The following is a 15,238-nucleotide window of genomic DNA, read 5'->3' as shown; positions in this document are numbered from 1 at the left end:
AGCAAACTATAATGTAGATGCAGTTCAAATTTGACCCGCTTTCAGCTGATTCAACGAAAATTTGTGTTTTTTAGGAGAGATCGTTAAAAGCCTTTAACACCCAACCATTTTGTCAATTATACATTAAATATGGCCTAGTATTTTAGAAAAATGATTTGGTCCAATTTTGAAACAAATATATGGTAGATACTTCACAAAAAACTCATTTTGGTCACTTGAAAAATGGAAAATGAATTTTTCATACAAGGAAAATGAAAAATTCCTTAATCAACATTGTTTGCCATTCCAATATGCACCCTTGTGCATAATATTATATCATTTCAACAAACTATGTCATAAATGTGGCCATAAGATTGATCATTTGGCTTGAAAGCCATGAATCTTCACACATGATAACCCATTTCTAAGAACACTTATTTAAAATAATTGTCGTATTACTTGTTTATTATTTTTCCTGGTAACTTTGTTACATACAATGACACAATGCAATGGTTTTCCATTTTTTTGAATTTGTTTTGAATTTTTCATGGCCATTTCAAAACACGGTCAAAACTACGGGTATGACCGTTCAATAATTAATGTTGAATAATTAATGTTGAATAATTAATGTTCAATAATCTATTCTTCCCATAATCATTTGGTCAACTAATATTTTATATATATACTTTCAACCAACATCTCATTGGATTGAGAAATGGTTTTATTTTCCTTTTAGCTACTACCTTTTGCAATTATTTCCATTTAATATCACACTCCCTGTGTTCCTAAATATAAGTCTTGTAACTATGCACGGGTCTACGACTAGTAGATTATAATTATGAATCGGACGTTCTAAAATTGGTTAAAATCCTATATATTTAAAACAGAAGTAATAATAATGATAACTAATAAAAGAATAATAGAAAAAAGTATTTTAAAAAAAGCAAAAGAAAAAGATCCCCTGGCCCAACTAGGCCAAGTGGCCCAGCTGACCATCTTCCGCCCCGGCCCATAACCACCCTCGGGTATAAAGCCCCCGAGGGGGCTAACCCTAGCCGACCCGTTCACCCTCCTCACTCCACCCCTCCACTCCCCCCACGCGCAGCAGTCCGCGCCCCCAACCCCCCACCCCCACGCGCCGCCGCCGCTAGGGTTTCTCACCCTCGCCGCCTCCCTCGCAGGAGGAGCCCGAATCTCCAGCAGCAGCCATGAGCAACGACAAGGACACCCTCGACCTCTCCGCCCTCGGCGCCGCCGTCCCCAATGCCGCTGGTTCGTTCGCCGCTCCCGCTCCCCACCTCTCTGTTGCTGCTGTTTGCGGGCTGTGAGGTCGTATCGGTTTCGCTGCTCGTGGTTTCGATACCGCTCCCCACCTCTCTGTTGCTACTGTTTGCGGGCTGTGAGGTCTTACCGGTTTCTGTGGTGGTGGTTCGATGCAGATCTCAGCGCCGAGGACAAGGCCAACCTCGTGGAGTCGATTAAGGTGAGGTTTCCCGCAGCGGCTCCACGTTTATCCCGTTCATCGTCCGTCTCAGGGGGTGCTCTGGGCTGTTTACGCGGTCTAGCCGCGCTGATTCGGTGCCTCGGATGTGCAGAACACGCTGCAGGGATTGGCGGCCCGGCACACGGACGTGCTCGAGAGCCTGGAGCCCAAGGTCAGGAAGCGGGTCGAGGCGCTCAGAGAGATCCAGGTATAACTACAGAGGTTCCACTACGCGGTGCTTTTTTACATGCGTTCCTTCTGGCATGGATTTGGTTGTGATCACACTTGTCGATCTTCCATACCATCGATCATAGCTCATACGCTGATGCTCATACATTTGTTGGTGGTTTTTGACTGTGGTCCTTGCTTCAGTCAGCGGCAGGGCCAAACGGGTCGCAGGCGATGGCGGAGTTCATCGGCAGCGCTGTCCCGAACGGCGTGGCGAGCTTCATCAACGTGGGACACTCCGCGGCGCTCGGCTCCATCGGCGACGTGACGGGCTTCGGGCAAGACCAGCAGTTCACGGCTGTGCAGATGCTGTTCAGGAGCTACGAGGCGGCCGAGCCCATCACGAGGCTGGGGCTGAACGGCAGCTACGAGTTCGGGTACTCGGCGGCCGCGATGGCCGACGCCGGATCGGTGCCAGGCCTCGGCATGCTCGGCGGCTCGCCGTTCCTGAAGCCCGGCATCGCCGGCAGCAACGAGAGGGGCGGCGCCGGCCAGTAGCCGAGCGGCTGCTCTCTGTCAGGCCAGGTGCGACATTAACTACACTTCCTGCATTGTGTTCTAGCTGGTCTTCTTCTTCCAAGCATTCACAATTTTGAATAAACCATCACGGTTCTTTGGTTAGTTTGTTGTGTGCAATGATGCGTTTGAACCCAATTAATGTCGATGATTGGCTGCCCGATTTGCTTGTAAAATGTTGTTGATTCGTTTAGTGCGCGCGCAGTCATTAATCCGGGCGACCCGGTGCACTATTTAGCTTTTACTCTGGTTATCGTTAGTGTCCATGCACACTCTTGTGATGAACATACCTTTAACATTTGTAGTAGGAGTACACAATGCATGTCATGCGTGAATTGACGGGAAAAGTATGGTACTCTTGGTCCATCATGTGGAAACCGAAGTCTGTTTCAAACTGGACCTCTTAACAATGATGCAGCATGCATGCTTAGTTTCTACTTATAATTAGGTGTCATGCCTAGCTAACTAGCTATAGCTAGTGGAGTACCCCAAGATATTCTAAATTTCTAATTCAATGGCCTGATGGCTTATCGGTAAAAGGCCGGAGGTTTAACCTCCTTTTCCAAAAAAAATGAGCTAAACACCTCATTCGTGGGAAAAAATTTACTGATATTTCATGTGTGCTATTGCGCGTATGTGCATATCCTTTTTAAATTAAGTGTAAGTGGTCTAAAAAAAAGTGCAAAGAAGGACCTAAAATGGTTGGAGTAATACTTAATAAATTAGCATGGATCGTTCCCACTGTAGCTTCCAAGAAGAAGAAAACTGTTTGTATCATTGATAAGTAGCTGATCATGAACAGTTTGCTGCTGACCTGCTGATACAGTTGCATTGTGTTATCATATTCAACTGTGCTTCACTCCAGTTTTAATAGTTATGTCTAGTGTTAAACAAGATTAGTATGATTACGTACAGTTTGTAAACAGTTGCCAAAATTTCTAATATATTTTTGTCTAACGAGTAGTATACTCCAATGTAGAACATCAAGAACTAATTGACCATATATTCATACATGAAGAGAGGAGGACCTATTTTTGGCCTTGTTTTGATAATTGCCAATTGTTTTACACAGGCTGCTGACAGAAAAGATCCATCAAGGTGTATGTTGAAGACCTATGCGGCCGTGGAACGACCTGAATTAGTATCTATCTTGATTTTGATCTTGTTCACCGGAGTGTTAATCGATTTGCTAGTCTATTTGGCATGAATGAATATGTTTATGGGCTGGATAATTCTCATGAACTGGAGGGGGCTAGGTGAAAAGTGCCATGAGCTGGCCCGCCCTGTCCAGTTGGCACGCTGCTATTGGCCGGTGGTAACTTTGGACCGGGTTTGCACATTGGATGCAAGTTCTGTGACTGGGTAGGGTCATTTTTCAAGTTGTAGGATTCAACCATCACATTGTATGCAAGTTGTAGTATCCCTGGTGCTATTACCTCCTACAAAAAGTATAGTGTTGTTCGGTAAGTTTCGCCTGTGTATTCTTTGTCCTGCACTCCTGCTATTCTTATTTCCAGGCCAATAGAAGAATGTAAGAAACCCCTATCATTTTGTAGCAAGAAAAGGCAGCAGAGCTCGAAGATGGTCTGTTTGATGGTAATAACAATAAGTAGTTGCCGTACTCAGTTGCTATGGTAGTTTGCATATTATTTAGTTTATATGTAGTCTATGTCACTTTTGCTGATCTAAAAATGGCATTTTGTATTCTTCAAAGACAATGCCATTTGTTCTTATGGTGTTGAATCTGTTGCAGATTTTCTTGAACTAGCTCTTCAGTTTGGGATGATCATGATGTTTGCTTGCGCCTTTCCATTGATATTCTGCTTTGCTGCTCTGGTATGTGGTTATGACGACAGTTTACAGTCAAGTACTCATGCTTGATATGCTTAGTTGCACATGTTATAGTTCTTAAGAACTCATCTTCATGACAGAACAATGTAACAGAAACGTCACTATATTTGTAAGAAGACTGTTGCTTGTCATCTTCACACACTTTTTAATCCTAAAGTATGATTACTTCTGTGCCTAATCGGTCAACAACAACTTCTGCTTCTGTTTTTCATGCAATGCTATGCTTTATAATGATTTACTCCCTCTGTTCCTAAATACTTGTTGTGCGTAGTGTCAAAATATTCATGTGATTTACTCCGTCTTTCATTTGCATTTCTTTTAACATCATCTTCAGGATGAACACAAATCTTTTTTATTTCTAATATTTTTTATATTTATTTCCTTTTGATTGATTCATGTGCAGTGTAATGTTCTTGTAGGATGACAAGTTGTCGCATCTCGAGCATGTCTCATAGGAGAGTGGAATGAAGTCTATTGTACTGTTGTGATAGTAGCAGATGTGCCATTGTTCTATTGTACAATTCTGTCCGTTCTTGCTATTTTCATGTGTAAGGAAATGTATTCATGAGATGAGTTATTGTGTTATGTAAACCTGAGAGATGTATTATGTGATGTTATATGATGGATGATTTTAATTCGACTTGGAGTTTTCTTGATTTGAATACGAAATAGTGCTGCATTTAATATTGGACAAATCATTGGTTGGAAAGGTCCAATAAATAAAAATGAAACCAAGTTCTGGAAAAAAAAGTTGCTGAATTCAAAAATGAAAAAAGGCCAAAACTGAAAATGGACCAAATGTATTTGGACACTAAAAGGCCAGGGTCCAAATAAAAAATTTGAAAAAGAAAAACTAAAAGTGGCTATAAATGGGCTAAGGCCCAAAAGAAGCCCAATAAGAAAAGTCCAAAAAAAATAAAACGAGCCCATGTGATCAATTGAAATGGGTTGGGCTGATTTCAGCCATGACGTTTTGATTTCGTCATAATTTTGCCACGTAGGACTGCCACGTAGGACTGGGTTTGATTGTCAGCGATGATTTAGGATCGTCGTAAAGGTTACGACAATCTAGGAATCGTCGTAAAGTTATGACGATTTTGACCAAAACGTCGTTGCTGTTCATTTCTTACGCTCCGTTTTCGACGCTTGGTTTTTCGTCGTGCGATCGTCGTAAATGAAAAACCGTGACGATGTAGCGACGAAAAAATAGCGTCGTGTACTAGCATATTCCTTGTAGTGTGTGGGTGGGTGCTTGCTCTCCACTTTTTTTGATGCACTAGAGGTGTTTGTTGAAATGTGTGTTAGAGCGATGCCGCTTCAGTTCACCGAACACAACTATGATATGAGATGCCTGAGCCACGCTTAAACCTCTTCCTCTTTATTTCTACTTATTCTAAAAGGTTAGCAACTATATTTCCTCATTTAGACCGTGCGGTACTAATTTTTAGGATCGTGATTGTATTTGATATACTGTCGTATAACACAGATGAGCCATCCATGGATGTACGGTGATCGACGCACAGCCGCTTACAGAGAAGGCGTGCATTCTTTTTGAGATGCAGCCGATGCGAACAAGCATGGTGGTGGCTATATGTTTTGTCCATGTGTTGAATGTCGGAATGAGAAGGATTACACTTCCTCAAGAGTCATTCAGAGCCACCTGCTTCGGTCCGGTTTTATGTCGGGCTATAATGTTTGGACCAAGCACGGAGAAAGAGGGGTTATGATAGAAGACGACGATGAAGAAGAAGAGAACGATGATGACAACTACCGATCTGTGTTCCCTGAGTATGCTGATACCGCAATGGAAGACAATGAAGAAGATCAGGATGAAGAACGGGAACTAGATGAGCCCGCTGATGATCTTGGCCGGGTCATTTCTGATGCACGGCGAGGTTGCGACACAGAAAAGGAGAGGTTGCAGTTCGAGCAGATGTTACAGGACCACAACAAATTGTTGTACCCAACTTGTGAAGATGGCCAGAAGAAGCTGGGTAGCACACTGGAATTGCTGAAGTGGAAGGCCGAGACCGGTGTGACTGACTCGTCATTCGAAAAATTGCTGGTACTCATGAAGAAGATGCTTCCAAAAAAGAACAAATTGCCCGCCAGCACGTACGAAGCAAAGAAGCTTGTCTGCCCTCTAGGATTAGACGTGCAGAAGATACATGCATGCCCTAATGACTGCATCCTCTACCGCGGTCAGAAGTATGAGAATATGGATAAATGCCCGGTATGCACTGCATTGCGGTATAAGATCAGAAAAGATGACCCTGGTGATATTGAGGGCGAGCCAGCCAGGAAGAGGGTTCCTGCCAAGGTGATGTGGTATGCTCCTATAATACCACGGTTTAAACGTCTGTTCAGAAATAAAGATCATGCAAAGTTGTTGCGATGGCACATGGAAGATCGTATGAAAGACGATAAGTTAAGGCACACCGCTGATGGTCGGCAGTGGAGAAAAATCGAGAGAGAGTTCCCGAGATTTGCAGCTAACGCAAGGAACTTATGGTTAGGTCTGAGTACAATTGGCATAAATCCTTTTGGGGAGCAGAGTTGCAGTCACAGCACCTGGCCCGTTACTCTATGTATCTACAACCTTCCTCCTTGGTTGTGCATGAAGCGGAAGTTCATTATGATGCCAGTGCTTATCCAAGGTCCAAAGCAACCCGGCAACGATATTGATGTGTACCTAAGGCCATTAGTTGATGAACTTTTACAGTTGTGGGCCGAACCAGGTGTACGTGTGTGGGACGAGCACAAACAAGAGGAATTTGACCTTCGAGCGTTGCTTTTCGTAACCATCAATGATTGGCCTGCTCTTAGTAACATTTCAGGGCAGTCAAACAAGGGATACAATGCATGCACACACTGTTTGGATCAGACAAAAAGTATATATCTGGACAAATGTAGGAAGAATGTGTATCCGTACAATCGTCGTTTTCTTCCGCCCAAGCATCCCTTACAGAAAAAGGCAAGTATTTCAATGGCAAGGCAGAACCCCGGGGGAAGCCTGTCATCCGTACTGGTGCTGAAGTATTTGATATGGTCAAAGATTTAAAAGTAATCTTTGGAAAGGGTCCTCGCAGCCAACCTATTCCTAACGGCCCTGATAAGCGCATACCCATGTGGAAGAAGAAATCTATATTTTGGGAGCTACCCTACTAGGAAGTCCATGAGGTCCGCTCGGCAATCGACGTGATGCACCTGACGAAGAATCTCTGCGTGAATATTCTAGGCTTCCTGGGATTGTATGGGAAGTCAAAAGATACACCGGAAGCATGGGAGGACCAGGAACGTCATAAAGGAAGAGATGGCATGCATCCAGGGCAGTTTCAAGGGCGTGCCAGCTACGCTCTTACTAAGGAAGAGAAGGAAATCTTCTTTGAAGTCCTTTTCAGTATCAAGGTCCCGACTGGCTTTTCGTCGAATATAAAGGGAATCGTAAATATGAAAGACAAAAAATTCCAAAACCTAAAGTCTCATGACTGCCACGTGCTTATGACGCAATTGCTTCCGGTTGCATTGAGGGGAATTCTACCGGAAAATGTTCGTCTGGCAATTGTGAAGGTATATGCATTCCTCAATGCAACTTCTCAAAAGGTAATCGATCGAGAAAGTCTATCAGGGTTACAGATTGATGTGGTCCAATGTCTGGTCAGCTTTGAGTTCTTGTTCCCGCCATCCTTCTTCAATATAATGACACACCTCCTAGTTCACCTAGTCGAAGAGATTAGAATTCTCGGTCCTGTGTTTCTACACAATATGTTCCCCTTCGAGAGGTTCATGGGAGTCTTAAAGAAATATGTTCGTAACCGTGCTAGGCCAGAAGGAAGCATCTCCAAGGGCTATGGAACAGAGGAGGTCATTGAGTTTTGTGTGGACTTTCTTCCTGACCTTAAGCCGATTGGTGTTCCTAAATCTCGGTATGAGGGTAGGCTGATAGGAAAAGGCACACTAGGAAGGAAAGCAAAAGTATGTATGGACGGGCATTCTTTCTCTCAAGCACACTACACAGTTCTACACAATTCCACCGTGGTGGCTCCGTATATCGTGAGACACAAGAATATTCTACGCTCCGAAAACCAGGGGAAGGCTGACTCTTGGATTAAAAGGGAACACGAGAAGACTTTCGGCAGTTGGTTGCAGACACATCTCATGAATGACGACACCGTTGGAGATGAGTTGTACTGTTTGGCCAGGCCACCATCTTCGACTATATGTACTTTCCAAGGGTATGATATAAATGGGAATACATTTTACACGGTTGCCCAAGATAAAAAGAGCACCAACCAAAATAGTGGTGTCCGCTTTGATGCAATAGACGAGAATGGGCACTGTTTGGAAACATATTACGGGTACATAGAGGAGATATGGGAACTTGACTATGGACCTACTTTTAAGATCCCTTTGTTTCGGTGCAAATGGGTGAAGCTGACAGGAGGCGGGGTAGTTGTAGACCAAAAGTACGGCATGACAATAGTGGATCTCAACAATCTTGCGTACATGGATGAACCATTTGTCCTAGCCAATGATGTCGCTCAGGTTTTCTATGTGAAGGACATGTCTACAAAAACGAGAAAAAGAAATCACCAAAAGAATATATCGTCCGATGAGCCAAAACGCCACATAGTTCTTTCAGGGAAAAGAAACATCGTGGGAGTAGATGACAAGACAGACATGTCAGAAGATTATAATAAGTTTCATGAAATTCCGCCCTTCAAAGAGAAAATTGACCCAAGCATCCTACTGAATGATGAAGATTCTCCATGGCTACGACCCAGAAGAAAACAGAATAATAGATAGGAATATTGGTGCAATAATATAATAATGTATTAAACCTTTTATGTAATGCATGTATGGAATGTACTAAATTTCAAACACTTTTCATTTTCATAGTATCCATGTAAGAAATGAGTTCTCGTTCGAAACCCTGGTACTTCGAGAGAGATTGTCCGTTTTGTACACGAAGTGCATCCAGTTTTTGTCGTAGCCCTCTCAACTTTTTAACACATGCTATGTGGGTGAAATGATGATAGCATGCCAACTTTCAACATTTTCAGAGTTCATTTGTAGTGCTTTTCAATTTCAGGGTCAACTAGCTCAAAAAAATAAGTAAATGCACGAAATATACCAAATGAAATCAGAAATTATTGAAATTTTGTGATGTGCCTTTGAATGGTGCATTTTGAACACACAAAAAGTATGGAGTTCAAATAAGTTCAAAAAAATGAAATCCCTTTGTAAGAGATGAGTTCTCGTTCAAAACCCTGATACTTCGAGAGAGATTGTCCGTTTTGTACACGAAGTGCATTCAGTTTTTGTCGTAGGCCTCTCAACTTTTTAACACATGCTATGTGGGTGAAATGATGATAGCATGCCAACTTTCAACATTTTCAGAGTTCATTTGTAGTGCTTTTCAATTTCAGGGTCAACTAGCTCAAAAAATAAGTAAATGCACGAAATATACCAAATGAAGTCAGAAATTGTTGAAATTTTGTGATGTGCCTTTGAATGGTGCATTTTGAACACACAAAAAGTATGGAGTTCAAATAAGTTCAAAAAAATGAAATCCCTTTGTAAGAGATGAGTTCTCGTTCGAAACCTTGATACTTCGAGAGAGATTGTCTGTTTTGTACACGAAGTGCATCCAGTTTTTGTTGTAGCCCTCTCAACTTTTTAACACATGCTATGTGGGTGAAATGATGATAGCATGCCAACTTTCAACATTTTCAGAGTTCATTTGTGGTGCTTTTCAATTTCAGGGTCAACTAGCTCAAAAAACCATTGCAGAACATATGACCAAATTAATACAAGTTCATCATCACATTAAAGCCAAAGAATAGTAGTGATCAAATGTTATTATTGCAAAAAATAAATACATAAAGTTCTCTCATAAAACAACATACAACTATGTAAAACATTTAAATGCAACAACAAACGCGATCAAAATCGCAACTAAGGTAACAATTGACCCAACAACATAATGATACCAAGCCTCTTTATCAATGGCATATTTTCTAATATTCCTAATCTTCAAGCGCATTTCATCCATCTTCAAGCGCATTGCATCCATCTTCAACCGCATCGCATCGATCTTCATCTTGCGATCATCGATGACATCGGCGACATGCAACTCCAGTTCCATATTCTTATCCTCAATTATTTTCAATTTTTTCTTCAAGTATTTGTTTTCTTTTTCAACCAAATTTAACTTCTCGACAAGAATTTTTATGTGGGTTCGAATTTCCGGTTCACATACCTCCTAGATTAAAAAAATATATGTCACATTGGTCGTCATAATTGTCATAAACACTAAATAAAACAAATAGTTATAAAAGATAATATATACCACATCCGAATCATAGACAGGACGAGGGCCGACGGAGGTGGATACCAAAACCATCGCACTATATAATAACAAAAAATAATGAAAGTGAGTAATTTATACAAGTATGTAACTAAATCATACAAGTAAGATTTCTTTTCTTTTAAAAAGAAGATAAGAACAAGAGGCTCACCATGGTGGTGCTCGCGACGAGATCGGCACGGGGCGATCGACAATGGTGAGGACGGGCACGGGACGACACCCTACGCATGTGCAGACTCTAAGAAGTTAATTTGAGCATTTGAAAGGAGCTACACTAGCAGTGACAAATGAAAGGATGAAGTAGCTAACCTTTTAAAACACTTGTGCAGTTGGTGCACGGCCAAACCTAGACAAATATTAAGGAAAATGGAGCTTGGAGGTCGAGCTTGGAGAGGAGAAAGCTTAAGTAGAGTGGCTAGGGCATTTCATCGAACACGTCATGTCCATGAACTAGAGTGGCAAGAGCATGGCATGGTCACACTTCAACAACCAAAAAACAGGGGATATGGTGGGCAGGGGCGAGGGTTTATATAGGCAACACTTTAGTCCCGGTTCTTGCCACGCCCCGGGACTAAAGGCCCCTGCTTCCCGCCTTCTGGTCTGCCGAAAAAGGGCCTTTAGTCCCGGGTCGTGGCTCCACCCAGGACTAAAGGGGTGTCTTTAGTCCCGGTTCGAGCCACGCCCCGGGACTAAAGGCCCCTGCTTCCGCCTTTTGGTCTGCCGAAAAAGGGCCTTTAGTCCCGGGTCGTGGCTACACCCGGGACTAAAGGGGTCTTTAGTCCCGGATCGAGCCCCGAACCGGGACTAAAGATCCACCTGTATAAGCGGGAGTTAGAAAATTTCAAACCCAAATCGTCCATTTCTCTTCTTCTTCCTCTCGTTCTCCTGCCCGGCGCGGCACAACGACGAACTCGACGACGCCGTCAGGCTTCCCGCCGTCCTGCTCGCCGCCGCCTGCCGTCCTCCTCGCCGTCGCCGTCGTCCTGCTCGCCGCCACCGTCCTCCTCGCCGCGCGCCGCCGTCCTCCTCGCTGCGCGCCGTCGACACCTCCGGCCGATAAGCCCCACGCCCCCTCCTCCCCAACACTCCGTCCAGCACAAGCAAAGAAGAAAAAAGAGAAGAAAAGAAGAAAAAGGAGAAGAAAGGAAGAAAAAGGAGAAGAAAAGAAGAAAAAGGAGAAGAAAGGAAGAAAAAGGAGAAGAAAGGAAGAAAAAGGAGAAGAAAGGAAGAAAAAGGGAAGGAGAAGAAAAGAAGAAAAAGGAGAAGAAAAGAAGAAAAAGGGAAGAAAGGAAGAAAAAGGAGAAGAAAGGAAGAAAAAGGGAAGAAAAGAAGAAAAAGATTTTTTTGTCATTTAATTTCTATTGTTATTAGGTTTGTGCTAGATTATTAGGGTTAGTAATATGTATAATTAGGAAAAAGGAAAATAAGAAGAGGAGGAGAAGAAAAGAAGAAAAAGGAGAATAAGAAGAGGAGGAGAGGAGAAGAAGAGGAAAAATAGAAGAAGAGGAGAGGAGAAGTAGTAGAAGAAGAGGAGAAGTAGAAGTAGAAGAAGAAGTAGAAGAATAGGAGAAATAGAAGAAGAGGAAAAATTAGTTTAGGGTTACAAGAAGAAGAAATATATTTTTTGTCATTTAATTTTGCTATTGTATAGTGTATATGCTTAAGTGTTAATAGTGTTTCTTAGATTATTGCTTAATTTTGCTATTGTATATGCTTAAGTGTTAATAGTTTAATTTTGCTATTGTATATGCTTAAGTGTTAATAGTTTATTTTTAGCAAGAAAATTAATAGAACTAGTTTAATTTTGCTATTGTATATGCTTAAGTGTCCGGGACTGGGCTCCGCCCGGCTGGTATTTTAGAGTTTAGGTTCTCCTATATAAAACGACACTTCGAAGTTTCCAACCCCTCTTATATAGTTTGTTAGTTTATTAGTTAATCAAATGTCCATTTTTTGCAGAACTATGGATCCACATATCAGGAACCTCGAAGAGGAAGAACTTCTCGAAGATATAATCAAAGACGGCCCCGACGTTGAACCAGCTGAATCTCCGTCGTCATATCTAAACGACTCCGGATATGGAATGGAGGTCGAGCGACACGGAGATGAAACCGATGGGGCAGGAGATAGGTCCAATGATGGAGAAGGTGATAGCTCCACTGATGGAGAAGCCGGTGAAGAAATAATAAAGTCCGGTGAGGTATACATATGAAGTTCGACAATCACTTGTAATATGTGAAAAATATTGGAGATAGCTCTATATTGTATACATATACATTCATTTGACGAATGTTTCCCCCTCTTAGGCCTCCACATCCAGCAAATCTACGAAACAAGGCCCGACTAGAAAGTTGGATGCACGGACGCATTATACCTTTGAGGTGATAATGCCTGCGGGCGAACCCAAGCGTCCAAAGAATGCTGCTGACACATTCAAGAAGCAATGCGGAGTTCTCGTTAGGGATCACGTCCCGATCAGCGTTCGGGAGTGGAACAAGCGCAAAGGGGCAGCCGATAGTGACTATGTCGCCGAAAGGTACAAAGATAATCTTTGGAATGATCTCATGTCACATTTCAACCTGCCAGAATGTGAGAATGAAGACGCTGCAGACAAACTGAGGGCCAAAGTCAAGCAGTGGACTCTAAAGAAGATGGTCGAACTGTTTCGTAGCTGGAAGAAGAAGCTATGGAAAAACTATCTGAAGACAAAGAAAGTGCCAGTATTCGAGGGGTATCTAGCCAAGCAGGCGAATCACTGGAAGGAATTTCAAGAGTACAAGGAGTCAGAAGATGCCCAGGCATTATCAGAAAAGAACAAGATAAATGCCGACAAGAAGAAATATCACCACAAGCTGGGGCCAGGGGGCTATGAGACTGCCATCCCAAAGTGGGATAAGAAAGAGCAAGATCTGCTAGATAAAGGCATCGTACCTGAACCACTCCGTGATGAGTGGGAATTGAGAGCAAGAAATTGATTCCTTGCACATGGTGGGTCGTACGACGCAAAAACAGGGGACCTCATCTACAATGACGGTCTTAGGATACCCAGGGAGAATTGGAAAAGGATAGTGAAAGAAATTAAGGAGGGAAAAAGAAAGTTCACTGCAGATAGAGATAAAGATTTGCTCACACTGGTCCTCGGCAATGACGAACATGGAGGACAAACGCGAGGCTTCGGTCCTTCTTACCCGTGGTGGCTTGGGTTTGCCAGAAACCAAGACACTTACACAAGTCGAGAGAGAGCAAAGAAGCGACAGCAGGATGAGGAGAATGACAAGTTCAACCAGTTGCTTGCCAGGATTAACGAGCAACAGAAGCAGATTGATGAGCTTAGAGGAGTACCGCGCCAGGAAGATCCTGCACTTGATATTACCGGCGCCCCATCTAAGCGGAAAAGCAGCGTGGCTGAATCTGAGGCCCCGCCCGACGATGCACGAAGAATGATAGAGGGCGGTCCCGGCTACCCCGTGGATGGAATCAAGGAGTCAACATCATGTGAAATCCATCAGAAATTGAAGAACATATCCATGAAGGTGGCCGTCGGACAAGCTTTACCTTCTGGCCCTGATGCACGCTGGCATGGCCGTGAGATTCCAGCTGGCTTTGCTAAAGTCGGGGTGGATGAAATCCTAACGGGATTTCGTGATATGGACCTCGACATGGCTGGACCCGAAGATGAGAGGACACTCGGAGAAGTACTGGGTGGAGTCATCCTATGGGACAAGAACTACATCAAGCTTCCAGGCTCGGCCCCAAGGACAACACCGCCTCCGAGTCGTCGTAGATCACCTACACCTCCATTACCTCCAAGCCCTCCACATGACGTCGGCCAGCACAACACGAGTCCATCTCGATCACCGCCGCCGGACTTGGGTCGTCCGTCTCCGCCGCCGCCCGCTCCGGATACAAAGCGGGAGCGTGCCATCGAGAACGCTCCGCCGACGATTCCTAAGCCACAGAGCACCCCAAAGCGCAAACGGTCGCCCCTCCCAAAGGTACGTCATGCTAATCTTCCTATCACACCTTATGATCGTACCCCCGAGGAAAACGCTAGGATAGCAAAGGAACATCATGATGCGCATATGAAAAAGAAGGAACCCGAGCCCCGCCCGGAATACACCGAGAAGCAAATAGCGTTTGCAAAATACTTCACGACCCTTCCATCACAGTATGACTTACACCATAAGCCTGATGACTATACACGCACATTGCAGAAGGAAGAGAAAAAGAGCAGATCACGTGCAAGTCCTCCACATGAGGTCGGCCAGCACATCACGAGTCCATCTCGATCACCGCCGCCGGACTTCGGTCGTCCGTCTCCGCCGCCGCCCGCTCCGGATACTAAGAGGGAGCGTGCCACCAAGAACGCTCCGCCGACGATTCCTAAGCCACAGAGCACCCCAAAGCGCAAACGGTCGCCCCTCCCAAAGGTACGTCATGCTAATCTTCCTATCAGACCTTATGATCGTACCCCCGAGGAAAATGCCAGGATACCAAAGGAACATCATGATGTGCAGATGAAAAAGAAGGAACCCGAGCCCCGCCCGGAATACACCGAGAAGCAAATAGCATTTGCAAAATACTTCACGACCCTTCCATCACAGTATGACTTACACCATAAGCCTGATGACTATACACGCACATTGCAGAAGGAAGTGAAAAAGAGCAGATCACGTGCAAGTGCAAGTGGGAGCAAATCAAGTTCAACTACAAGCAAGAAAAAAATCAGACGTTCCTCAGCTTGGACAACATGCCAAACAGTCGATCCCACCCCTCAAGGTGTTAACCGAGAATGTTCCCCCTCCGATGCA

The 15,238-nt window shown here is 43.8% G+C and overlaps 1 protein-coding gene and 1 long non-coding RNA gene across 2 annotated transcripts; both read left to right on the top strand.

The window, feature by feature from the left end:
- The first annotated feature begins 1,187 nt into the window (after positions 1-1,187).
- LOC123425275 lies at positions 1,188-4,512 on the top strand. The gene is made up of 5 exons (XM_045108952.1): positions 1,188-1,303; positions 1,384-1,462; positions 1,575-1,670; positions 1,835-2,062; positions 4,477-4,512. Exons 1-5 carry the CDS (start codon positions 1,188-1,190, stop codon positions 4,510-4,512), a joined length of 555 nt encoding a protein of 184 aa, XP_044964887.1.
- On the top strand, positions 3,774-4,154 carry LOC123429456. The gene is made up of 3 exons (XR_006622677.1): positions 3,774-3,802; positions 3,960-4,042; positions 4,138-4,154. It is a non-coding gene; the product is annotated as an uncharacterized LOC123429456 (long non-coding RNA).
- Positions 4,513-15,238: the final 10,726 nt, after the last annotated feature.

The sequence above is a fragment of the Hordeum vulgare genome, chromosome 2H, assembly GCF_904849725.1.
Source record: "Hordeum vulgare subsp. vulgare chromosome 2H, MorexV3_pseudomolecules_assembly, whole genome shotgun sequence".
Lineage (NCBI taxonomy): Eukaryota > Viridiplantae > Streptophyta > Magnoliopsida > Poales > Poaceae > Hordeum > Hordeum vulgare.
Note: the sequence above shows the minus strand (reverse complement) of the source record. Positions and strands in the feature narration are given on the sequence as shown.